The 27,356-nt window shown below is 48.4% G+C and overlaps 1 protein-coding gene across 1 annotated transcript in view; it reads left to right on the top strand.

The window, feature by feature from the left end:
* The window catches only part of LOC147113322 (cartilage acidic protein 1-like), a 270,647-nt gene that overhangs the window by 16,695 nt on the left and 226,596 nt on the right, over positions 1-27,356 (top strand). Inside the window, exons 3-4 of the mRNA XM_085996116.1 lie at positions 4,267-4,403; positions 26,656-26,812. Of these exons, the coding sequence (XP_085852242.1) occupies positions 4,267-4,403; positions 26,656-26,812 (294 nt within the window). The remainder of the gene's footprint in view (positions 1-4,266; positions 4,404-26,655; positions 26,813-27,356) is intronic.

Below are 27,356 nucleotides of genomic sequence, written 5' to 3'. Positions count from 1 at the left end.
TTAACCTCCGGAACACTGCTGGGAGCAAAAACCCGGGAGAAAAAAATCATCAGGAGGTATTGGGAAAAAAACATTGGAAAGGGGTGGTTTGACTGAGAGTCAAGAATCATGCAGTCTGGTAACGAAGGGTCTATTCGCTGCCCAATTGGCCGTGGGATGGCGCTGTGGAAGAGGGTGGACATGTCGGGTGACCAATGGCGGGAGAGTGGAGGGGCGGTTGGAGGTGGCAGGTCATGTGATGACACCCCCCGGAATATGTCCGACCGGAGCTCGCAACTCTAGACAAGGTGGAGGGTGGGGAGTTCTCGGTTCCTCGGCATTTATTGTGGGACCGGCGTATGCTTGATGGCTTGTACGCTGAGTGATATGAATCTTGTCATTCATGTGGAAATGACTTATGAAGAAATACTGGGCGGCCTGCTGGTGGCGCTGTCCAGGGAGAGTATAAATACTCGGGCACGGGCCCAGCTTGCTCAGGACATTCTTTAACAGGAACTAGTGAAGGACACAACTAGATCTCCATGTTGTAAAACAGTTGATTAAAGCCTTGTTTAACACTCTGACCAAGTGCCTAGTAGTTTTCTTAGGTCACTGAGTGAGATAAGGCGTTCCGGCCTCCAAAGAGCACAAAGCCAAAAATGTGCGGGTTAGGTTGATTGGCTATGATAAATTGACCCTTAGTGTTAGGGGGATTAAATACGTGGGGTTACAGGGATAGGGTGGGATATGTGTTGGTGTAGGGGTTACGGGGATGGGGTGGGATATGTGTCGGTGCAGGCTTGATGGGCCAAAATGGCCTCTATCTGCATTGTGGGGTTTCTGTGATTTCTGTGATTCTGTGAAGTAGGATCCACCACTGGTGTCCAGGCTGGGATTGGGGCTTGCATCTCGAAATATGCCTGGGAAAAACAGTAAAACAGAAAAAAAGATCCCCCCACCCCCACCCCACCCACCCCCGACATAGGAGGACCCAGATTCCTCTTCTGGGATGGGGGAGCTAGGCACCCACCTTTCCCAGGTGACCACCTTCCCTGGATCTTTGGCACCCAGGGATCGCGCCAGCGGAATCCTTCTCCTAATGCCAGGAATTCTGTCGGGACTGCTGGGATCGCGCCACCTCGGATTTGCAAGGCCACCACGTTTATTGCTTCAGGTAACTTCTTTCAAAAGGAAGAGAGAAAAAAAATTGCGTGACCTCCTCTCCACCATTTTGGAAACCGAACTCCAAGCGGCTGGGCTAATCCTGCCATTTGTTTGTTACGGCACCACAGAGAGAGAGAAAGTGAAAGAGAGAGAGAGAAAACAACCTTGCTGACAGAAAACGGTCAGCGTTGCTGTAAGTTATTCAGTTTGGCAGAATTATGAAGCCGGACCTCGTAATAAATGTAATAGATAATGTTCATGGCACAAAAAAGTGCAACTCCTATTGAATTGTTGTATGTCAAAATTGGAAACCCTTCTGTTCTGCTGATCTGCTCATTTTGGGCTCCACACTCTAATTGTCTTCAAAGGTCAATTGGCTCCAAGTTCTCCAATTTCTCCCGTAGCCTGCTTCACACTGTGGGGAGAATCTTTTTTTATTGCACATCAATAAAAAGATGCCTGGTAGGATCTGTTAGTCAAGTTATAGAGTACATAAGCAAGGAAGTTGAGGCAAACCTTTATAAACCACTGGTTAGGCCTCAGCTAGAGGATTTTGTCCAATTCAGAGCACCGCACGTTAAGGAAGGATGGCAAGGCCTTGGGGAGGATGCAGAGGGGATTTACTGGAAAGGTTCCAGGGATGAGGGACTTCAGTTATGTGGAGAGATTGCTGGAGAAGCTGGGGTTGTTCGCCTGAGAGCAGAGAAGGTTAAAGGGAAATTTAATAGAGGTGTTCAAAATTATGAGGGTTTTTGATCGAATAAATCAGGAGAACCTGTTTCCACTGGCAGGAAGGTCAGTAACCAAAGGACGCAGATTTAAGATAATTGGCAAAAATAAAATTTATTTTACGCGGCGAGTTGTTGCGATCTGGAACGCGCTGCCTGAAAGGGCGGTGGAAGCAGATTCAATAATAACTTTCAAAAGGGAAATGGATAAATACTTGAAAAGGAAAAATTTGCAGGGCTGTGGGGAAAGAGCGGGGGAGGGAGTGGGACTAATTGGAGAGCTCTTTCAAAGAGCCGGCACAGGCACGACGGGTCGAATGGCCTCCTTCTGTGCTGTATGGTTCTATGATTCTAAGTTACCTGACAGCCGCAATACAATGTCCATTACCTGACAACAGCAGCAGTATTTGGCAGCATTGGTTGACTGATGCAGAGACTACTCCCCCTCTCTGCTCTGCCCCACAATTGGTCTAAATAGCTCTGGCCCAGGGTGGCGAACCATTGACCGAGGACCGTGTTCCTGATCGCTATCCAGTGAGCTCTGGTGGAAAAGTTTTAAAAATTAATTCTCGAGATGTGGGCATCGCTGTCAAGGCCAGCATTTATTGCCCATCCCTAATTGCCCTTGAGAAGGTGGTGGTGAGCCGTCTTCTTGAACCGCTGCAGTCCGTGTGGTGAAGGTACTCCCAAAGTGCAATTAGGGAGGGAGTTCCAGGATTTTGACTCAGTGACGATGCAGGAATGGCCGAAATATTTCTAAGTCAGGATGATGTGTGACTTGGAGGGGAACTTGGAGGTGGTGGTGTTCCCATGCGCCTGCTGCCCTTGTCCTTCTAGGTGGAAGAGGTCGCGGGTTTGGGAGGGGCTGTTGAAGAATCCTTGGCAATTTGCTGCAGTGCATCCTGTAGATGGTACACACTGCAGCCACGGTGCCCCGTTGTGTGGACATTGAGGACAGGATCAGGCTTAGCTCTGATGACCCAACAATCGCACTATAGGATCACACATAAAGAATGGTCTCTTGGGCGCTGCACTAGAGGGCGTGGCACTGCCAATGAGGACCATATCCTGCATGGACCTGTTTCTGGCTGGGGCTGGGATCACCTTGTAGAATTGGTCGGTACTGCATGACATTAATCAGTGCTAGAGTGGTCTCCTGGACTAGTTTCGATTGCCTATAGGGGTTGGAGAAGAATATCTAACCCATCCAGTACCTGCCCTGGGAGTGTTTGATGGGACAGTGTAGAGGGAGCTTTACTCTGTATCTAACCCGTGCTGTACCTGCCCTGGGAGAGTTTGATGGGACAGTGCAGAGGGAGCTTTACTCTGTATCTAACCCATGCTGTACCTGCCCTGGGAGTGTTTGATGGGACAGTGTAGAGGGAGCTTTACTCTGTATCTAACCCGTGCTGTACCTGCCCTGGGAGTGTTTGATGGGACAGTGTAGAGGGAGCTTTACTCTGTATCTAACCCGTGCTGTACCTGCCCTGGGAGTGTTTGATGGGACAGTGTAGAGGGAGCTTTACTCTGTATCTAACCCGTGCTGTCCCTGCCCTGGGAGTGTTTGATGGGACAGTATAGAGGGAGCTTTACTCTGTATCTAACCTGTGCTTGTACCTGCCCTGCGAGTGTTTGATGGGGACAGTGTAGAGGGAGCTTTACTCTGTATCTAACCCGTGCTGTACCTGTCCTGGGAGTGTTTGATGGGGACAGTGTAGAGGGAGCTTTACTCTGTATCTAACCTGTGCTGTACCTGCCCAGGGAGTGTTTGATGGGACAGTGTAGAGGGAGCTTTACTCTGTATCTAACCCGTGCTGTACCTGCCCTGGGAGTGTTTGATGGGACAGTGTAGAGGGAGCTTTACTCTGTATCTAACCCGCGTTGTACCTGCCCTGGGAGTGTTTGATGGGACAGTGTAGAGGGAGCTTTACTCTGTATCTAACCCGTGCTGTACCTGCCCTGGGAGTGTTTGATGGGACAGTGTAGAGGGAGCTTTACTCTGTATCTAACCCGTGCTGTACCTGCCCGGGGAGTGTTTGATGGGACAGTGTAGAGGGAGCTTTACTCTGTATCTAACCCGCGCTGTACCTGCCCTGGGAGTGTTTGATGGGACAGTGTAGAGGGAGCTTTACTCTGTATCTAACCCGTGCTGTACCTGCCCTGGGAGCGTTTGATGGGACAGTGTAGAGGGGGCTTTACTCTGTATCTAACCCGTGCTGTACCTGCCCGGGGAGTGTTTGAAGGGACAGTGTAGAGGGGGCTTTACTCTGTATCTAACCCGTGCTGTACCTGCCCGGGGAGTGTTGGTCCTAATGCTGAGTATAAAAGAGTAGAAAAGTCCCACCTCCCTCACATTGTTCAGTTTGCCCATAATGACTGTCTCCTTTGCTTCCAGGCATGACCACCTACACCGATAAACTCTTCAAGTTCCGAAGTGGAAAGTGGGAAGATATCCTGAGCGACGAGGTCAATGTCCGCAGAGGGGTCGCTAACCGTTTTGCTGGCCGGTCGGTCGCATGTGTGGACCGGAAGGTACAGGAGCGACCACAGCATCGCATTACCTTCATGTTTGTGATGTCCTCTCCCAGGCAGATGTGTTGAAAAGAACATAAATGGTGTCTGTTCCTCCCTCACCCCACATTATACCCGACTCTATTACAACAACAACAATAGCGCCTTGGACGTAGCAAAATGTCCCAGGGCATTTCACAGGAGCGTAAATCAAGCAAAAGTTGTCACCAAGCCACATAAGGAGATATTCGGACAGGTTCATCAAAGAGGTAGTTATTAAGGAGCGTGTTAATGAAGAGAGGGGCGGAGAGGTTTAGGGAGGGAATTCCAGAGCTCAGGGCCCAGGCAGCTGAAGGCACGGCCGCCAATGGTGGAGATTAAAATCGGGGATGTGTAAGATGCCAAAATTGGAGGAACGCAGAGATCTCGGAGGGTTGCAGGACTGGAGGAGGTTACGGAGATAGGGAGAGGGGCGAGGAAGCCACGGAGGGATTTAAAAACAAGGATGAGAGTTTTGAAATGGAGGCGTTGCCGGACCGGCAGCCACTGTAGGTCAGCGAGCACAGGGGGGTAATGGGTGAACGGGACTGGGTGCGAGTTAGGACACGGGCAGCAGAGCTATGGATGAGCTGACGTTTATGGAGGGTGGAAGATGATTGGCCGGCCAGGAGAGCGTTGCAATAGTCGAGTCTAGAGGTAACAAAGGCATGGATGATGGAATTTGCCATTTTAGGAGGGTTTAATAATTTTCCTGATCTGAGTGCTGGACTGATTTGAGGTGGGTGTAAAAAATTATTTTTGGATATTTTTGTTTAGGTGCAGTAGGCGGTTAAGAAGGCAAATGGTATGTTGGCCTTCGTAGCGAGAGGGTTTGAGTACAGGAACAAGGATGTATTGCTGCAGTTGTACAGGGCCTTGGTGAGACCACATCTTGAGTATTGTGTGCAGTTTTGGTCGCCTTATCTGAGGAAGGATGTTCTTGCCATGGAAGGAGTTCAGCGAAGATTCACCAGGCTGATACCTGGGATGGCAGGAATGACGTATGAGGAGAGATTGGGTCGATTGGGCTTGTACTCGCTGGAGTTTAGAAGAATGAGAGGGGATCTCATTGAAACTTATAAAATTCTGACAGGGCTGGACAGACTAGATGCAGGAAGGATGTTCCCGATGGTCGGGGAGTCCAGAACCAGGGGTCACAGTCTAAGGTAAGGGGTAAGCCATTTAGGACTGAGATGAGGAGGAATTTCTTCAACCAGAGAGTGGTGAACCTGTGGAATTCTCTACCACAGAAGGCAGTTGAGGCCAATTCATTAAATATATTCAAGAAGGAGTTAGATATATTTCTTAAGGCTAAAGGGATCAAGGGATATGGGGAGAAGGCAGGGACAGGGTACTGAATTTGGATGATCAGCCACGATCTCATTGAATGGCGGAGCAGGCTCGAGGGGCCGAATGGCCTACTCCTGCTCCTATCTTCCATGTTTCTATGTTTGGCAGAAAAGACTATAAAATTCTAATGGGGGGTGGTGTTGACATCTTAAGGAGACTCATCTCACAATCTTGCTTGAAGTCAGCTTGGCTCAGTTGCCAGCACTTTTGACTCTTGACGCAGAAGGTTGTGGGTACAAGTCCTGCTCTAGGGCTTGAGTACAAAATCTCGACTGACACTCCAGTGCAGTGCTGAGGGAGTGCTGCTCTGTCAGAGGTGCCATCCTTCAGGTGAGACGTTAAACCAAGGCCCTGTTGAGATGGGCACAAAAGTCCCCCCCCCCCCCGCACTCTTTGAAGAAGAGGAGTTCTCTTGGTGTCCAGGCCAACATCCCCCTCTCAGCCAACGTCACTAAAGACAGATTAACGGACCACACTCACTGCTGCTTGTGGGATCTTGCTGTGTGCAAAGTAGCTACTGTTTCTGCACTGCATTTAAAAGTAATTTGTTGTGCGTGAAGTGCTTTTAGATGTTTCTGGGAGCTGGGATAAGGCACAATGTCAAAACAAATCTTTTCTAACTCTCTTTTTTCAGTGCTAAATATTCCTTACTTACTCCAATCTTATCTTAGCTTCCTCCTACAAGCTTTTAAAACTCATGACTGACATCACCTAATCACTAGTGCTTGCTTTATCTTGTCTTTTTTTCCGATTTGTAACTGGGATTTGATTGCCACGGGAAAAACTATATTTATTGTCCATCGCTCGTTGCCCTGACAACGTGGTGGTGGGCCTCCTTCTTGAGTGGCAATTGCTTGTACAATGCAGCAACTATCTAAGCTACTTCAGAGGGGGCTAAGAGTCAACCGCATAGTGTGGACTGGTCGCCTGGAGCTCAGAGCCAGGTAGTCCTGGTAGCATCCCTTCCCCGAGGGACATTAGCCAACCAGTTGGGTTTTTAGGACAATCTGGCAGCTTTCATGGTCATTTATTTTTTCTGGTGCGAGTGCACAAATTGCCGGTTTTATTGAATTCAGTTTCGCAACTTGCCACAGAGTGACTCACAGCCTCTGGATCGCCAGTCCAGTGCCACAGAGTGACTCACAGCCTCTGGATCACCAGTCCAGTGCCACAGAGTGACTCACAGCCTCTGGATTGCCAGTCCAGTGCCATGGTGTGACTCACAGCCTGTGGATCGTCAGTCCAGTGCCACGGTGTGACTCACAGCCTCTGGATCGCCAGTCCAGTGCCACGGTGTGACCCACAGTCTCTAGATTGCCAGTCCAGTGCCACGGTGTGACTCACAGCCTCTGGATCGCCAGTCCAGTGCCACGGTGTGACCCACAGTCTCTAGATTGCCAGTCCAGTGCCACGGTGTGACTCACAGCCTCTGGATCGCCAGTCCAGTGCCACGGTGTGACCCACAGTCTCTAGATTGCCAGTCCAGTGCCACGGTGTGACTCACAGCCTCTGGATTGCCAGTCCAGTGCCACGGTGTGACTCACAGCCTCTGGATCACCAGTCCAGTGTCATCACTACTACACTATTGTGCCATATCTACATCTTCTCTCCTATCGCACTGTGCATTTTGCCCCTCTTTCTTATAAAGCCTTTGGATGTTTCTTCACTGTACTGAGGCAGAGACCCCACATGAAAAGAAAAAAGAAGCGAGACTTGCCTTTATATAGCGCCTTTCACAACCTCAAGTGGTCCCAAAATGCTTTACAGCCAATGAAGTACTTTTTGAAGTGTAGTCACTGTTGTAATGTGGGAAACACGGCAGCCAAAATAACACACAGCAAGCTCCCACAAACAGCAATGTGATAATGACCAGATAATTTGTTTCAGTGATATTGATTGAGGGATAAATATTGGCCAGGACACCGGAGAGAACTCCCCTGCTCTTCTTCAAAATAATGCCATGGGATCTTTTACATCCACCGGAGAGAGCAGACGAGGCCTCGGTTTAAAAAAAAAATTTGTTTATGGAATGTGGGCTTATTGCCCATCCCTAATTGCCCTCGAGAAGGTGGTGGTGAGTTGCCTTCTTGAACCGCTGCAGTCCGTGTGGTGAAGGTACTCCCACAGTGCTGTCAGGGAGGGAGTTCCAGGATTTTAACCCAGCGACAATGAAGGAATGGCCAATATACCTCTAAGTCAGGATGGTGTGTGACTGGGAGGGACATCTCATCTGAAAAACAGCACCTCCAACAGTGCAGCACTCCCTCAGCACTGTGAGTGTTAATATAGAGTTTTTGTGCTTAAGTCTCCTGGAGTGGGACTTGAACCCACAACCTTCATAACTCAGAAGGCAAGAGTGCTGCCCACTGAGCCATGGCTGACATGGTTAACAATTCCAGTAAATCAGGCTTTAGATGAGGTTGTTAGTGGTGTTGAATGCTTGCTGCTCTCAGTCGGCTGTGCCAGTGTAAATCTCCTGGTGGTGATGGGCTCGCTCATGGAGTTTTACAGATATTTCACATTTTGTTAGTCACTTGTTGAAGGAAGCTGCTCGTGCCAGCTGTTACCCTCTCAGAAACAGTTGTGTCTCTTAGTCCTGAGGGGAAGAAACATCTGACTGTAATTTCCAATTTGTCCTATTTTGTTCTAAAAGGGGAGCTTTACTAAAAGGGGTGAGGTACAAAACTGTCTGAGTCCACAGGCAGCCTCAGCTATTTGGATGACATCATGACATCTGATGTCCTTACCCGACACAGAGGATAGACTTGTTCTGCGCTTCTGGATGCCAATCTTTTTGTAAATTTGTTCGTGGGGTATGGGCGTCGCTGGCAAGGCCAGCATTTATTACCCACCCCCTAATTGCCCTTGAGAAGGTGGTGGTGAGCTGCCTTCTTGAACCGCTGCAGTCCGTGTGGTGAAGGTACTCCCACAGTGCTGTTAGGGAGGGAGTGCCAGGATTTTGACCCAGCGACGATGAAGGAATGGCCGATATATTTCCAAGTCAGGATGGCGTGTGACTTGGAGGGGAACTTGGAGGTGGTGGTGTTCCCATGCGGCTGCTGCCCTTGTCCTTCTGGGTGGAAGAGGTCACGGGTTTGGGAGGTGCTGTCGAAGAAGCCTTGGTGATTTGCTGCAGTGCATCTTGTAGACGGTACACACTGCAGCCACGGTGCGCCGGTGGTGGAGGGAGTGACTGTTTAAGGTGGTGGATGGGGTGCCAATCAAGCGGGCTGCTTTGTCCTGGATGGAGTCGAGCTTCTTGAGTGTTGTTGGAGCTGCACTCATCCAGGCAAGTGGAGAGTATTCCATCACACTCCTGCCTTGTGCCTTGTAGATGGTGGAAAGGCTTTGGGGAGTCAGGAGGTGAGACACTCACCCCAGAATACCCAGCCTCTGAAATAACAACAGAAAATGCTGGAAAAACTCACCAGGTCAGGCAACATCTGTGGAGAGAAATTTGAGTTGACGTTTCGGGTCGAAACCCTTCTTCAAAACTGGAAAGAAAATAAAATAGATCGAAGGCAAGGCTGCGATCGAACAAAAGAGACAATAAAAGGATTCGAAGCCAGACGAGATGGTAATAGGCCCGTGGAGACAAAAGGCAGCTGAGATTAGGTGTGAAGTGTACTGGCAGGTAAGAGACAGCTGCCAGGTGAGAGAGAGAAACAAAAGGAAAGGAGGGGGGTGGTGGGAAAGGAGGACCCAAAACAAAGGGGTGGAAAAAATTTTAAGTAAAAAAGTAATAGGGGCCGAGGTTATGATCTGAAATTGTTGAACTCGATATTGAGTCCGGAAGGCTGCAAAGTGCCTAGTCGGAAGATGAGTTGCTGTTCCTCGAGTTTACATTGAGCTTCCGTGGAACAATGCAAGAGGCCAAGGACGGTGAGGTCCAAGTGGGAATGGAACGGTGAATTAAAATGACAGGCGACCGGAAGCTCGGGGTCACCCTTACGGACTGAACGGAGGTGTTCCGCAAAGCGGTCACCCAATCTGCGTTTGGTCTCCCCAATGTAGAGGAGACCACATCGTGAGCAGCGAATACAGTATACTAGATTGCAAGAAGTACAAGTAAATCGCTGTTTCACCTGGAAGGGGTGTTTGGGGCCCTGGACAGTGGGAAGGGGGGAGGTATAGGGGCAGGTGGTGGCATAGTGGTTAGCACTGTTGCCTCACAGCGCCAGGGACCCGGGTTCGAAATCCGGCCTCGGGTGACTGTCTGTGTGGAGTTTGCACATTCTCCCCGTGTTTGCGTGGGTTTCCTCCGGGTGCTCCGGTTTCCTCCCACAGTCCAAAGATGTGCGGGTTAGGTTGATTGGCTATGATAAATTGACCCTTAGTGTTAAGGGGATTAAATACGTGGGGTTACGGGGATAGGGTGGGATATGTGTTGGTGTAGGGGTTACGGGGATCGGGTGGGATATGTGTCGGTGCAGGCTCGATGGGCTGAAATGGCCTCTATCTGCACTGTGGCGTTTCTGTGATTCTGTGATTCTGTGATCTCCTGCGCTTACACGGGAAGGTGCCAGGCAAAGGGGAAGGGCTGTTTGGGGTGATAGAGGAGTGGACTACGGTGTCTCGGCGGGAGTGTCCCTACGGAATGCTGAAAGGGGAGGGGAGGGGAAGATGTGTTTGGTGGTGGGATCACTTTGGAGGTAGCGGAAATGGCGGAGGATGATCCGTTGAATGTGGAGGCTGGTGGGGTGAAAGGTGAGGACAAGGGGAACCCTATCGTGGTTCCGGGAGGGAGGGGCAGGGGTGAGGGCAGAAGTGCGGGAGATAGAACGGATACGGTCGAGGGCCATGTCGACCACGGTAGAGGGGAATCCTCAGTTGCGGAAAAAGGAAGACATGTCTGAAGCACTGGTGTGGAAGGTGGCATCGTCGGAGCAGATACGGCGGAGACGGAGAAACTGGGAGAATAGAATAGAGTCCTTACAGGAGGCAGGGTGGGAGGAAGTGTAGTCCAGGTAGCTGTGGGAGTCAGTGGGCTTGTAGTGAATATTGGTCGATAATCTATCCCCAGAGATGGAGACGGAGAAGTCGAGGAAGGGAAGGGAAGAGTCAGAGATGGGCCATGTGAAGGTGAGGGAAGGGTGGAAATTGGAGGCAAAGTGAATGAAATTGTCTAGTTCGGGGCGAGGGCAGGAAACGGCACCGATACAGTCTCTGACCTGCTCTTGTGGCCACAGTATTTATGTGGCTGGTCCAGTTAAGTTTCTTGCATCCCATTGGCAGTTAGTAAGCTTTGCCGTACCACCAGCAGATGGAGGCACAGCTGACTTGCAGCCCGTACCATATCGGAACAATCCTGGACTGTTTGCTGAATTTCCTTTATTGATTTGTGAGATTGATGCCGGCCGCCTCTTTGTGAACTATTTGCTCTCCTTTCCCCAGCTGGTGAGAGAACCTGTCGCCAAGGGCTCTGACTTGATTGGCACCCCATCCACCCCCTTAAACATTCACTCCCTCCACTACCTTAAACATTCACTCCCTCCACCACCGGCGCACCGTGGCTGCAGTGTGGACCATCCACAAGATGCACTGCAGCAACTCGCCAAGGCTTCTTCGGCAGCACCTCCCAAACCCGCGACCTCTTCCACCTAGAAGGACAAGGGCAGCAGGCGCATGGGAACACCACCACCTCCAAGTTCCCCTCCAAGTCACACACCATCCTGACTTGGAAATATATCGGCCGATCCTTCATCGTCACTGGGTCAAAGGGTCGTGGAAAGAGAGGTACCATGTTGCACCCAGCTACGTTTTAGCAGCCAGATAATATATTGGCCCAGAAATTAGGTTCGGGGGCTTGCCGCGCGTGCAAGCCCCCGATGTGCACTTACCCGGCGCACCGACAGCTGAAGCCTGGGCCTGCTTGGAATTCCTGTCACTGGCCCGGTTCAGCTGTCGGCGCGCTGTGCTTGCCTGATCCAGCGGCGTAGTTAGTTCGATGTGCCGGCTGGGATCAGGTGAGCACTGGGCAGCCAATCAGGGGAGGGAATACTTCATTCATGAGTTTGATAGTAAGAACTGTCAAACTCATGAAAACTACGGGCGCCCAAAAGACTACTTAAACTTTAAATAAAATTTAAAAAAAATCCCACTAATTAAGTGAACTATAAATAACTTTAAAAAAACTATTTTAAACAATTAATCAAATTTTTGAAAAAAATTATTTTTTAAGAAATCGGGTCTAAAAATACACTTACCTTACTGTAAAGTCCTTAAAAACAATAAAGCTGTGGAAAAAATGTTATAATTTTAAATAATAGACCACTTACCTTAAAGAATCAAGTCCTTACGTCTCCTTTTTACATTTCTAAAAAGTTCAGGCCCTTACACACGGGCAAACCTGTCAAAAAGAAGGAAGTTCAACGTGTGCGCGCAGAGTCCTGCGCGCACGCGTTGGACCTCTGAACCCCTTGGAGGAAATGCTGGTTTCCCGCGCATGCGCTGTGCATGCTGAAATCCGGCACTTCCAACGGGCCCACGCGTGAGTACCCCGTCCGTACTCGCGCGTTGGGACCGGAATTACTGGCCCATTGTGTCTTGCGTGGTATAAAGTTCCTGTGTCTCCTTCAACCTTCTTCTTAAAATTAGAGAAAGGCCGTTCAGGGGGTGATGTCAGGAAGCACTTCTTCACACAAAGGGTACTGGAAATCTGGAAATATCTCCCCCAAAAAGCTGTTGCTTGAGACCAATTGAAAAAGTCAAAACTGAGATGTTAGGCAAGGGTATTAAGGGTTACAGAACCAAGGCAGGTACATGGAGTTAAGATACAGATCAGCCTTGATCTAACTGAATGGCAGTACAGGCTCGAGGTGCTGAATGGCCTCCTTGTTCCTAACCTAGCGTGAGTATTTAACAATATCAAATGTTTTTACCTCATTGGAGGCTTGCAGGCCACTCCATTGGCATCACTAAGGGTTGGGGGCAATGTGGATGTAGTGTATTTGGATTTTGAAAAGGCATTCGATAAGGTGCCACATAAAAGGTTGCTACGCAAGATAAGGGCTCATGGGTTTGGGGTAATATATTAGCATGGATAGAGGACTGGCTAATGGACAGAAAACAGAGAGTCGGGATAAACAGGTCATTTTCTGGTTGGCAGACTGTAACTAGTGGGGTGTCTCAAGGATCGGTGCTTGGGCCTCAGCTATTCACAATCTATATTAATGACTTAAATGAAGGGACCGAGTGCAATGTATCCAAGTTTGCTGACAATTCAAAGCTAAGTGGGAAAGTAAGCAGTGAGGAAGACACAAAGAGCCTGCAAAGGGATATAGACAGGCTAAGTGAGTGGGCAATAAGGTGGCAGATGGAGTATAAGGAGAGATTCAGTGGACTAGGCCTATATTCTCTGGATACAAAAGCAAAATACTGCAAATGCTGGAAATCTGAAATAAAAACAGAAAATGCTGGAAATACTCAGCAGGTCAGGCAGCATCTGTGGAGAGAGAAACAGAGTTAACGTTTCAGGTCAATGACCTGACGAAGGGTCATCGACCTGAAACGTTAACTCTGTTTCTCTCTCCACAGATGCTGCCTGACCGGCTAAGTATTTCCAGCATTTTCTGTTTTTATTCTATATTCATTGGAGTATAGAAGAATGAGAGGTGATCTCATTGAAACATACAAAATTCTTACAGGGCTTGACAGGGTAGATGCAGGGAGGTTGTTTCCCCTGGCTGGGGAGTCTAGAACCAGGGGTCACAGTCTCAGAATAAGGGGTTTGCCATTTAAGACCGAGATGAGGAGGAATTTCTTCACTCAGAGGGTTGTGAATCTTTGGAATTCTCTGCCCCAGAGGGCTGTGGAGGCTCAGTCGTTGAGTATATTCAAGGCTGAGATCGATAGATTTTTGGACTCTAAGGGAATCAGGTGATATGGGGATCGGGCGGGCAAGTGGAGTTGAGGTGGAAGATCAGCCATGATCTTATTGAATGGCGGAGCAGGCTCGAAGGGCCGAATGGCCTACTCCTGCTCCTAATTCCTATGTTTTTTATGTTCCTGTTAAGCTGCGTGGCCACGCAACGGTCTGGAGGTCCTGCGCAGGCCGGTCACCAACTTTTGAATGGCAAAACTGCGCATGCGCGGACATGCAAATGGGCCGTGCAGCCCCGCCAAAATAATGAGGGGCAACATTGGTGGGGGTTAAAGCCACGTGACCCAGAGCAAGCGTTTTTTTTATTGGTCACTGGCAGGACCAGCATTTATTGCCCATCCTAATTGCCATTGGTGGTGAGTTGCCTTCTTAAATCACTGCAGTCCGTATTGTGCCAAAGCTTATTGTCCTTTTTTGCAACTGTTTGGTACAGCTGTGTGGTTTACTCGGCCATTTCAGAGAGCGTTCAACCATTGCTGTGGGTCTGGAGTCACATATCGGCCAGACCGGGTAAGGACGGCAGATTTCCTTCCCTAAAGGACATTAGTGAACCAGATGGGTTTTTACAACAATCCGGTAGTTTCATGGTTCACCATTACTTTTTAATTTAACTAAATTTAAATTCCCCATCTGTCATGGTAGGATTTGAATTCACACCTAAGCAGGTTATTGGGATTAACTGGCCCAGTAACGTGACCACTGTGCTCCCGTACCCAATAGCTTGGCTTGGTCTGCGAGCCAACAGCTGCCGACATAGCTCTTCACGCTGAAGTACAAAGGAAGACTTTAATTTTGACAAAAATAAATGCAGTACGACAAAAGAGAAAGATTATTCAACACTTTTTAATCAAACTTAATTTTTGAATGGACAAAGAAGGGATATTTTGAGCAAAAAATGCTCCCACTAGATTTTGCAACCCTTCTGAAAGCTGCTAATGTGGTAATTAAAATCCTAATTCATACAGTTATTGTAACGACATAGTGTTTCATTATGATGCAAATTGATATTGCCCTTGTAATTAGTATTAATGAAAATATGAAAAGATTCCTCTTATTGCTTTGCTAATGCACTTTAAATTAAATGGAATTAGATGTGTTATAGCAGTAAATATCCTATTGAATGCACTCAGTGAGTTTGCAGTGTGTTGGGACCCTTGCCTTAGTGGAATCTCACAGCAGAGACCCTCTACCGAGAGGAAAGCCATTTTTTGTTTCTGCTGCAGAGACCCGTTTCCAAGGGAGACTCATTATGGACACTTGTTTTTCTAGAGGGGTTGTTTCTCGGTGGAAAGCTACTTCCTGCAGTAGGGATGGAATAAAACTCAGCTCCGAGATGTAAGTCTCAGAGGAGTCTCACTGCAGAAGCCTTCCATTCAAACAGGATGTTTTATTCTCAATACCCCTGCTATGTTGAGGCTTTACCGCGTTTCCTACATTACATAAGAACATAAGACATAAGAACATAAGACGTAGGAGCAGGAGTCGGTCATTTGGCCCCTCGAGCCTGCTCCGCCATTCAATGAGATCATGGCTGATCTGATCTTGACCTCAACTCCACTTCCCCGCCCGCTCCCCATAACCCTCGACTCCCTTATCGTTCAAAAATCTGTCTATCTCCACCTTAAATATATTCAATGACCCAGCCTCCACCGCTCTCTGGGGAAGAGAATTCCAAAGATTCACGACCCTCTGAGAGAAGAAATTCCTCCTCATTTCCGATTTAAATGGGTGCCCCCTTATTCTGAAATCATGCCCCCTAGTTCTAGATTCCCCCACGAGGGGAAACATCCTCTCAGCATCCACCCTGTCAATCCCCCTCAGAATCTTATATGTTTCAATAAGATCACCTCTCATTCTTCTAAACTCCAATGAGTATAGGCCCAACCTGCTCAACCTTTCTTCATAAGACAACCCCTTCATCTTAGGAATCAACCTCGTGAACCTTCTCTGAACTGCCTCCAATGCAAGTATATCCTTCCTTAAATAAGGAGACCAAAACTGTACGCAGTACTCCAGGTGTGGTCTCACCAACGCCCTGTACAGTTGTAACAGGACTTCCCTACTTTTATACTCCAGTCCCTTTGCAATAAAGGCCAACACTCCATTTGCCTTCCTAATTACTTGCTGTACCTGCATGCTAACTTTTTGTGATTCATGTACAAGGACACCCAGATCCCTCTGTACCTCCGCATTTTGTAATCTCTCCCCATTTAAATAATAATTTGCTTTTTTATTTTTCCTACCAAAGTGGATAACCTCGCATTTTCCCACATTAAACCCCATCTGCCAGATTTTTGCCCACTCACTTAGTCTATCTATATCCCTTTGGAGATTCCTTGCGTCCTCCACACAATTTGCTTTCCCACCTATCTTTGTATCATCAGCAAATTTGGCTACATTACACTCGGTCCCTTCATCCAAGTCATTAATATAGATTGTAAATAGTTGAGGCCCCAGCACTGATCCCTGCAGCACCCCACTAGTTACAGCCTGCCAACCGGAAAATGACCCATTTATCCCGACTCTGTTTTCTGTTAGTGACTACACTTTAAAAAGTACTTAATTGGCTGTAAAGCACTGTGGGACGTCCTGAGGTCGTGAAAGGCGTGATAGAAATGCAAGTCTTTCTTTCTATCTTTCTTTCTATCTTTCTCTCTTTCTTTCTCTCTTTCTCTCTTTCCTTCTTTTTCTTTCTTTCTCTTTTTCTTTCTTTCCTTCTTTCTTTCTTTCTTTCTTTCTTTCCTCCTCCTGTAAGCGAGCCCTCACTCCTTCGAACTGGAATGTACCTTTATATGCCAAATATCTAGTAAAGAAAGAAAACGAAAGAATTTGCATTTATACAGCATCTTTCATGACCTCAAGATGTCCCAAAGCGCTTTACAGTCAATGATTTACTTTTTGAAGCGGAGCCACTGTTGTAATGTAACAAACGCGGCAGCCAATATGCGCACAGCAAGCTCCCGCAAACAGCAATGGGATAATGACCAGACCATCTGTTTTCAGTGGTGTTGGTTGAGGGATAAATATTGGCCCCAGGACACTGGGGAGAACTCTATAGGCAAACACAGCAGCCACTTTTGCACATGGAAAGATCCCACAAGCAGAGACAAGATGAATAACCAGTTAATATCCGTTTGTTTGATGGTGTTGGGAGGAATGTTGGCCCAGGACTCGCTGCTCTTCTTTGAGTGGTGTTATTGGATTTTTAGCATCTCCACTGAAGACAGTGCAGCGCTCCCTCAGTACGTCACTGGGAGCACCAGCCTAGGTTATGTGCTCAAGTCCCGGAGTGGGACTCAAATCCACAGCTTTCTGACTCAGAGCAAAATGGAATACCAACTGAGCCACAGGTGACAAGCTTCATTGGACACTCGGAGGCTGGGTATAAAAAATGTCACAGTGGTACGGCCAGGATATTGTCTTGGGATTGAGGTCAAGGCACAGTATAGGGAACCGTACTCCGTGTCTGGCTCCTGTTAGCCGAGTCCTGTGAGTATTTTGATATTAATGGTGGGTAAAATAAAAGTAGAAATGTGATCTATGAACCAGCACTACAACCCTCACCTTGATAAGCAAAAAAAACTCCCTCCTTACAACATTCAATATCCTGAAAGTGACAAAAGTGAATTGAAAGTGAAAGTTTAGAGACGTGGGACAAAAAAAATCCTGTTCACCAGTTCATCATTGAGGATATCCATAACCAAAATCCTATGTAATCCATAGGGTAACCCGTAAATCCTGGAAGTAAGCATCCATCCTGTTGGAGAGATATGACAGGGCTATATAGTTCATCAACTGAGCTGTCAGCATAAAAATGGAATTGATTCAAAAGAGAGCTTTGAAAATCATTCTTCTTGATTGCGATTTTGAACAGGCATTACAGCAGCATAACAACCAGAAATTGGATGACAGATGTGCCTATCTCCGCAAACATTTTTTATAGTGATGCAAGATCTGTCATGTAAATTGCATAACCCGATGGTGAAGGATGTGAGGCACAGTCACTCAGTGCCTCGAATATGAATCTGAAGTAATTAGTGCCACGATGTAAAGGAGTTACCGGCGCGGCTTTGCTTACGCGCTCCTCCGCCGCTCGCCCTCGAATCCCTCCCACCTCCCAAGCCCCTCGAAGGCGTTGCGCCTCTTCCCCGTCCCAGAGACTCGGTGATTGGTGGGATAGCTCAAGCTGTAGCCAGCGGTGGAGGGCGGGCCAGGCTGAGGGCGGTCGGTTGGGGGTGTTCACCTGTAGTGGGTGGGGGGGGGCGCATCAGTCCGTCAAGCACGGCAGCAGACTCGGTGACGGCTTCGCTCGCGCGAGCGACACCTCCACATCGCACACCAGAGCCGCTTCCCGCCTCCTGCCAGAAAGCAAATATTGGGCGAGCGGGCAGGAGCTTGCGATATGATTGATAAGATGACTGTCGCTGCGATTTTTCTCTTCTTCTTTGTGTAATGTCACAGTTGCTGTAAAACCTCACGAGTTGAGCGTCTGAACATAAATCACGCGACTGTAGATTGATTCAGCGTCCCACATGATGACTTTGTACCCATTAATTCCTGCATCGGTCCCATTGGAGGCAATGACTCGCGCTGTAGCACGGTCCCCTCAACATCGGAGCCTCCTTATAGCGCGTTAATGTGGCCGCCCTTTACACGAGTCCAGATAATGAATGCCAACAAGTTGCTCAATCTTCGGGGCTGCAGCTGAGATAATGGTGTCCTCTGACCTGATACACCTTCAGCAGTTCTGACACACTCGATCCAATTTAATACAGGGCAGGAGTGGGGGTCGCTTGAGGGGTGACTGCATTGGGTTCTGGGCACCACACCTCGGGAATGATACATTGACCTTGGAGGGGGTGCAGCGCAGGGCTAAAAGGGTGAAATTATGAGGACAGGTTGCATAGACTGGGCTTGTATTCCCTTGAGTATAGAAGATTAAGGGGTGATCTAATTGAGGTGTTTAAGATGATTTTGCCCTTAGTAGAGGGGTCAATAACCAGGGGGCATAGTTTCAAGGTAAGGGGCAGGAGGTTTAGAGGGGATTTGGGGGATTTGAGGAAAAACTTTTTCACCCAGAGGGTGGTTGGAATCTGGAACTCACTGCCTGAAAGGGTGGTAGAGGCAGGAACCCTCACAACATTCAAGAAGCATTTAGATGAGCACTTGAAACGCCATAGCATACAAGGCTACGGACCAAGTGCTGGAAAATGGGATTAGAATAGACAGGGCTTGATGGCTGGCGCGGACACGATGGGCCGAAGGGCCTCTTTCTGTGCTGTATAACTCTAGGACTCTATGACTCTATTAAAGTATTTGAAAGGGTAGATAGAGAGAAACTATTTCCAGTGGTGGGGGGAGTCACGAATGAGGGGACATAACCTTAAAATTAGAGCTAGGCCGTTCAGAACATAAGAAATAGGAACAGGAATAGGCCACTTGGCCCCTCGAGTCTGCTCAGGAGGGAAATCAGGAAGTGCTTCTTCCCACAAAGGGTAATGGAAATCTGGAACTCTCTTCCCCAAAAAAGCTGTGGATGCTGGGGGTCAGTTGACATTTTCGAGACTGAGATGGATCGATTTTTGTTGGGTAAGGGTATCAAGGGATATGGAGCAAAGGTGGTGAAATGGAGTTGAGGTCGTGGCAGAGCAGGCTCGAGGGGATGAATGGCCTCCTTTAGCTGCTAATGTTCCTATGGTTCAATGTGTATGTTGTGTAGGTTCAACGCTACGATCTGTGCTTAATTAACTGAACTCAGCTGTGGTAGTCGGTTGGGGTGCTACAATTGGCCTCAGTTTCCAGGCTAGGTGGGGCATAGTCTCTGTAGGATTCCTATTCCTCGCTCACTGACCTCTACTGGAAAGTACATGTACAGGAGAACATCAGGCTTGGTTGCGATACGGCCTCGGGTTGAGTTTAGAAGAATGAGAGGTGATCTCATTGAAACATATAGGGAGAAATTGGGTTGCACCCCCTGATGTAAGAAAACTACTAGGCACTTGGTCTAAGCGTTAAACAAAGCTTTAATCAACTGTTTTACAACATGGAGGTCTAGTTGAGTCCTTCACTAGTTCCTGTTAAGAATGTCCTGCGCAAGCTGGGCCCGGGCCTGAGTATTTATACTCTCCCTGGCTGCAGAGTCTAGAACTAGGGGGGCATAGTCTCAGGATAAGGGGTCGGCCATTTAAGACTGAGATGAGGAGGAATTTCTTCACTCAGAGGGTGGTGAATCTTTGGAATTCTCTACCCCAGAGGGCTGTGGATGCTGAGTCTTTGAGTATATTCAAGGCTGCGAGCGATAGATTTTTGGACTCTAGGGGAATCGAGGGATATGGGGATCGGGTGGGAAAGTGGAGTTGAGGTCGAAGATCAGCCAGGATCTTATTGAATGGCGGAGCAGGCTCAAGGGGCCGAATGGCCTACTCCTGCTCCTAATTCTTATGTTCTTGTAGGCGCTCACTAATCACAGGGTCGTACCACAGCAGTGACTCCACTTCAGAAAAGTACTTCATTGGCTGTGAAGCGCTCCGAGAGGTCCTGAGGTAGTAAAGCGCGTTCCTTCTTTTCGATGACGGTTACAGGGGCGCGAGCGATTAACATTGCTCCCCACCCCTGCCCCTCCGCAAGCCCCAGGCCCCGGGTGGCAGAGTGACCTTTCTGTACGACACGTTAGCAAGGAAGACAGATTGGGCAGCCTGGCAGCTGACATTCGCAGTTAAGATCCCCTACGTTTCCGACTAATTGGTATGGTACAGCACGCAGTGCACTCTAAGGACCGTTCATTATCCTCCCTGCCGTCCATGGCTCATGTACTGGACCCTCTCCATTGCTCAGCCTGTCAGCCCTGTAGCCTCATGCCGTCCAGCATGATTACTCCGGGGTGACACTTGCTCGATGGGAAATTTATGAAGTGCCGAGCTATTACATTTCATTCGTGGCGGCAATTGCCGTTCAGTTTGTAAAAAAAAATGATCAGCTCTGAATAGGGAAGGAGCAGATGTTCATTAAGTGGAGTGGAATTCTTATTCGAGATTAATGTGACGATCTGATTTTAGGTACACGTTTTTGATTAGAAGATTCATCCTAATGCATTGTGACAGATGCAGTCTGCCTCTGCCAGCTGTACAATTGCAGGCAGTGCTAGACACCCTGTACATGTGCGAGTTTTCACAAGGTGTTAATTCAAATCAATTAATTTGTGTGGACATGTGAGGAAGGGAAGAAGTCCGCCTCACTTAATGTGTCTGATATCTCCCGCTAATTACAAGGGTTTTCACCTTTATCTTAAGCCTCAGGATAAGGGGTCTGCCATTTAGAACTGAGACGAGGAGGAATTTCTTCACTCAGAGGGTTGTGAATAATTTGGAATTCTCTGCCCCAGAGGGCTGTGAGTGCTGAGTCTTTGGGGTCGATTTTCCTGAAGCTGTCGGGAAGAAGGCGGGACTACAGCTTTCGGGTTTTAGACCCGCCTACATCGACGTCCGGCCAATCCGTGTGATTTCCCCTTGATTGACCTTGTTGAGCCCGCCCAGCGGGCTTAGCAGGCCAATTAAGGGCCACCCGGCAACAGATGACGTCACAGACTGCAATCTCATCTGTCAAGATTTCTTGACAGATGAAATATCAGTGTTTCACAGCTGTTTGAAGCTGTGAAACACTGACAGTCTGGGTTCTAACCTGAGTCCTTCTGCACAGACTCAGTTAGAACTCTCACCGACACTCAAAGCTGAAGGCTGTCACTTTTCACAGATCGCAGCCGTTCAGCTTTAAGTGCCAGCTGAGTGATGGGCTCCTGACAGCTACAGGAAGAAAGGCTGTTAAGGTAAGTACAGGTAAGTAAAAGTTCTTTACACACTTTAGACACACCAAACACACTTACCTTTGCACTCATGCACCCATCACTCACCTGAGCACCGACATCGCGACCCCTCCAACTCCTTCAATCCGACGGCCCGCCTGCTCTAACCTGGCGTGGTTTGGAGCTGTCGGGAATCCCACACGAAACCCCTCCTGGTTTCAGCGGGTCCCAGTGCGGGGCGGGTACCCGCCGCCCCTGAAACTTGAGTGGAGCGGGGTTTTGGGCGGGATGGTGTCGGGACCCCCAAATTCAGGATTTCCCCCCCCCCACACGCCTGAAACCCCGCCTGACGGCTCCAGGAAAATCGACCCCTTTGAGTATATTCAAGGCTGAGATAGATAAGACTTTTGGACTCTAGGGGAATCAAGGGATATGGGGATCGGGCGGGAAAGTGGAGCTGAGGTCGAAGATCAGCCAATGTCTTGTTGAATGGCGGAGTAGGCTCGAGGGGCTGAATGGCCAACTCCTGCTCCTACTTCTTATGTTCTTATGTTCATTGAGTGTGGAAATGAGCCATACAAATTAGGAAAGGTCCAGATTTATTGTCTGTGTTCGGTTAGCTGATCTAGGCCTCAACCTCAGCCAATTCGATTCACCCCACGTGATAGCGAGGAACAGATGAGTGCACTGGATACAGCAAAGGCTACAGGTCCCAACAACATCCCGGCTGTAGTGCTGAAGACTTGTGCTCCAGAACTAGCCGCGCCTCTAGCCAAGCTGTTCCAGTACAGGTATAACACTAGCATTCACCTGGTATATTGAGAAATTGCCCAGATATGTCCTGTCCACAAAAAGGAACTGTCCAAACTGGCCAATTACCGCCCCATCAGTCTACACTCAATCATCAGCAAAGTGATGGAAGGTGTCGTCGACAGTGCTATCAAGCAGCACTTACTCACCAATCTCACTGATGCCCAGTTTGGGTTCTGCCAGGACCACTCGGCTCCAGACCTCATTACAGCCTTGGTCCAAACATGGACAAAAGTGCTGAATTCCAGAGGTGAGGTGAGAGTGACTGCCCTGGACATCAAGGCAGCATTTGACTGAGTGTGGCATCAAGGAGCCCTAGTAAAACTGAAATAAATGGGAATCGGGGAAAACTCTCCACTGGCTGGAGTTATACCGAACACAAAGGAAGATGGTTGTGGTGGTTGGAGGTCAATCATCACAGCCCCAGGATATTGCTGCAGGAGTTCCTCAGAGCAGTGTCCTAGGCCCAACCATCTTCAGCTGCTTCATCAATGACCTTCCCTCCATCATAAGGTCAGAGTGGGGATGCTCGCTGATGACTGCACAGTGTTCAGCGCCATTCACAACTTCTCAGATAATGAAGCAGTCCATGCCCACATGCAGCAAGATCTGGACGACATTCAGGCTTGGGCTGATAAATGGCAGGTAACATTCGCACCACACAAGTGCCAGGCAATGACTATCTTCAAAAAGCGAGCGTCTCCACCGCCCCTTGACATTCAATGGCATTACCATCGCCAAATCCCCCACCATCAATATCCTGGGGGTCACCATTGACCAGAAACTTAACTGGACCAGCTACATAAATACTGTGGCAACGAGCAGGTCAGAGGCTGGGTATTCTGCAGTGAATGTCTCACCTCCTGACTCCCAAAGCCTTTCCACCATCTACAAGGCAGAAGTCAGGAGTGTGATGGAATACTCTCCACTTGCCTGGATGAGTGCAGCTCCAACAACACTCAAGAAGCTCAACACCATTTAGGACAAAGCAGCCCGCTTGATTGGCACCCCATCTACCACCTTAAACATACACTCCCTCCATCACCGGCGTACCGTGGCTGCAGTGTGTACCATCTACAAGATGCACTGCAGCAACTCGCCAAGGTTTCTTTGGCAGCACCTCCGAAACCCGCGACCTCTTCCACCAGTCCAAGTTCCCCTCCAAGTCACACATCATCCTGACTTAGAACTTTATTGCCGTTCCTTCATCGTCGCTGGGTCAAAATCCTGGAACTCCCTCCCTAACAGCACTGTGGGAGTACCTCCACCACACGGACTGCAGCGGTTCAAGAAGGCGGCTCACCACCACCTTCTCAAGGGCAACTCAAGATGGGCAATAAATGCCGGCCTTGCTGGCGAATCCCACATCCCATGAATGAATTTTTAAAAAACTTACCAATAACCTGCTCGCCGATGCTCAGTTTGGGTTCCATCAGGACCACTCGGCTCCTGACCTCATTACAGCCTTGGTTCAAACATGGACAAAGGAGCTGAATTCCAGAGGTGAGGTGAGAGTGACTGCCCTTGACATCAAGGCAGCATTCGACCGAGTGTGGCACCAAGTTGAAGTCATTGGGAGTCAGAGGGAAAGCTCTCCACTGGCCAGAGTCATACCTAGCACAAGGGAAGATGGTTGTAGTTGTTGGAGGCCAATCATCTCAGCCCCAGGGCATCGCTGCAGGAGTTCCTCAGAGCAGTGTCCTAGGCCCAACCATCTTCAGCTGCTTCATAAATGACCTTCCCTCCAACATAAAGTCAGAAGTGGGGATGTTCGCTGATGATTGCACAGTGATCAGTTCCATTCGCAGTTACCCGGTGTAAAGTACCCGAACCTCTGGATTAGATTCCAGCCTGTAACTCACTCCAGGGTATCTGTTATTCTATATATAAACTAAACTAACCCCTCGATTAGATTCCAGCCTGTAACTCACTCCCGAGTATCTGTTATTCTATATATAAACCTCCCGAACCCCTCGATTAGATTCCAGCCTGTAACTCACTCCCGGGTATCTGTTATTCTATATATAAACTAAACTAACCCCTCGAATAGATTCCAGCCTGTAACTCACTCCCGGGTATCTGTTATTCTATATATAAACCTCCCGAACCCCTCGATTAGATTCCAGCCTGTAACTCACTCCCGGGTATCTGTTATTCTATATATAAACCCCCCTGAACCCCTCGATTAGATTCCAGCCTGTAACTCACTCCCGGGTATCTGTTATTCTATATAGAAACTAAACTAACCCTTCGATTAGATTCCAGCCTGTAACTCACTCCCGGGTATCTGTTATTCTATATATAAACTAAACTAACCCCTCGAATAGATTCCAGCCTGTAACTCACTCCCGGGTATCCGTTATTCTATATATAAACCCCCCTGAACCCCTCGATTAGATTCCAGCCTGTAACTCATTCCAGGGTATCTGTTATTCTATATATAAACCTCCCGAACCCCTCGATTAGATTCCAGCCTGTAACTCACTCCCGGGTATCTGTTATTCTATATATAAACCTCCCGAACCCCTCGATTAGATTCCAGCCTGTAACTCACTCCCGGGTATCTGTTATTCTATATAGAAACTAAACTAACCCCTCGATTAGATTCCAGCCTGTAACTCACTCCCGGGTATCTGTTATTCTATATATAAACTAAACTAACCCCTCGATTAGATTCCAGCCTGTAACTCACTCCCGGGTATCCGTTATTCTATATATAAACCCCCCGAACCGCTCGATTAGATTCCAGCCTGTAACTCATTCCAGGGTATCTGTTATTCTATATATAAACCTCCCGAACCCCTCGATTAGATTCCAGCCTGTAACTCACTCCCGGGTATCTGTTATTCTATATAGAAACCCCCCAAACCCCTCGATTAGATTCCAGCCTGTAACTCACTCCCGGGTATCTGTTATTCTATATATAAACTAAACTAACCCCTCGATTAGATTCCAGCCTGTAACTCACTCCCGGGTATCTGTTATTCTATATATAAACTAAACTAACCCCTCGAATAGATTCCAGCCTGTAACTCACTCCTGGGTATCCGTTATTCTATATATAAACCCCCCGAACCGCTCGATTAGATTCCAGCCTGTAACTCATTCCAGGGTATCTGTTATTCTATATATAAACCCCCCGAACCCCTCGATTAGATTCCAGCCTGTAACTCACTCCCGGGTATCCGTTATTCTATATATAAACCCCCCGAACCCCTCAATTAGATTCCCGCCTGTAACTCACTCCCGGGTATCTGTTATTCTATATAGAAACCCCCCAAACCCCTCGATTAGATTCCAGCCTGTAACTCACTCCCGGGTATCTGTTAATCTATATATAAACCCCCCGAACCCCTCGATTAGATTCCAGTCTGTAACTCACTCCCGGGTATCTGTTATTCTATATATAAACCCCCCGAACCCCTCGATTAGATTCCAGCCTGTAACTCACTCCCGGGTATCTGTTATTCTATATATAAACCCCCTGAACCCCGCGATTAGATTCCAGCCTGTAACTCACTCCCGGGTATCCGTTATTCTATATATAAACCCCCCCGAACCCCTCGATTAGATTCCAGCCTGTAACTCACTCCTGGGTATCTGTTATTCTATATATAAACCTCCCCGAACCCCATGGTTAGATTCCAGCCTGTAACTCACTCCCGGGTATCTGTTATTCTATATATAAACCCCCCCGAACCCCTCGGTTAGATTCCAGCCTGTAACTCACTCCCGGGTATCTGTTATTCTATATATAAACCTCCCCGAACCCCTCGATTAGATTCTAGCCTGTAACTCACTCCTGGGTATCTGTAATTCTATATATAAACCCCCCGAACCCCTCGATTAGATCCCAGCCTGTAACTCACTCGATCATAATTCTAGGTAGTTTGCATCTAATATAGGTCTTTCAAATTTTGCTAGGCAGCAGCTGTATGGTAAGTGCTGGATAAAGTGGAGCCTCCAAAGATACTGGCCTATTCTTTGGAATTCTCTACCCCAAAGGGCTGTGGATGCTGAGTCGTTGAGTATATTCAAGGCTGAGATCGATAGATTTTTGGATTCATGGGGAATCAAGGGATATAGGGATCGGGCGGGAAAGTGGAGTTGAGGTTCAGGATCAGCCTTGATCTTATTGAATGGTGGAGCGGGTTCGAGGGGCCGAATGGCCGACTCCAGCTGCTAATTCTTATACTCTTATGATTCTGAGGTATTTTGAACCATCTAGACTTCAGCACCTACCGTATAGTGGAACTGCGCTAATGTCCCCGCCATTCAGATTCGTGCTGCTTCATTGTATCGATCAAGTCCAAGGCGCTCAGCCGCAGCGATGTCCCGACGATATCATTACCGCCTGCTGCTCTCACTTGCTGTTTTCTTTCTCTGTCTCACAGGGCTCCGGGAAGTATTCTGTTTATGTGGCCAACTATGCCAGTGGCAGCGTGGGTCCTCATGCACTGATCGAAATGGACGAAGACGCCAGCAACCTGTCGATGGGAATCGTAGCCCTTTCCAACGTTGCAGCAGAGGCAGGAGTCAACAAGTACACTGGTAAGAGGCCTCGCGGGGTGGTTTAACGATAGCCCACATCACGGATGATTCTTACCGCTGGGTTACAGCTCGCGGAGGCAGCGGATGGGAAGCGCCTGTTTACATCCGCGTTGGAACCCCCGTTGTTTAAAGCGTCCTTTGAAATCAGCTTTTAAACCTTGCATCTGTACTTTAACATGGATTGGTCCATCCCTAATGCTCGGATACATTACTGTTTTTCTCCCTTCGTGCTATCTCTTCATTTTCCTGGCATGAGGTCGGTCGATGTGCTGTTGATGGGGACAGATAGCGCTACATTCTTCAGGTGTGATCCTCGACAGTGAGGCTCCAATGTTCCTCCCTTATGCACCTGGGCAGGGACCCATTATGCCAGATCTCTCCACCCTTTTACGTTGCCCCGGGATGTCTGCATCTTCCGCCAAGGCCGAGTTAGGGGTGGATGGAGTGCAATAGGCATGGCCAAAGGGCAGGCTCGGTAGCGAAGTAAGGGGGCACATTCCCGGACTTCCTGCCTTCTTTTCCTTCAGATTTTCCTGGTGTGCCT

Source organism: Somniosus microcephalus, chromosome 8, assembly GCF_052327205.1.
Source record: "Somniosus microcephalus isolate GS21.2 chromosome 8, FLI_Smic_1.0, whole genome shotgun sequence".
Lineage (NCBI taxonomy): Eukaryota > Metazoa > Chordata > Chondrichthyes > Squaliformes > Somniosidae > Somniosus > Somniosus microcephalus.
This window is presented reverse-complemented; position numbering and strand designations above follow the sequence as displayed.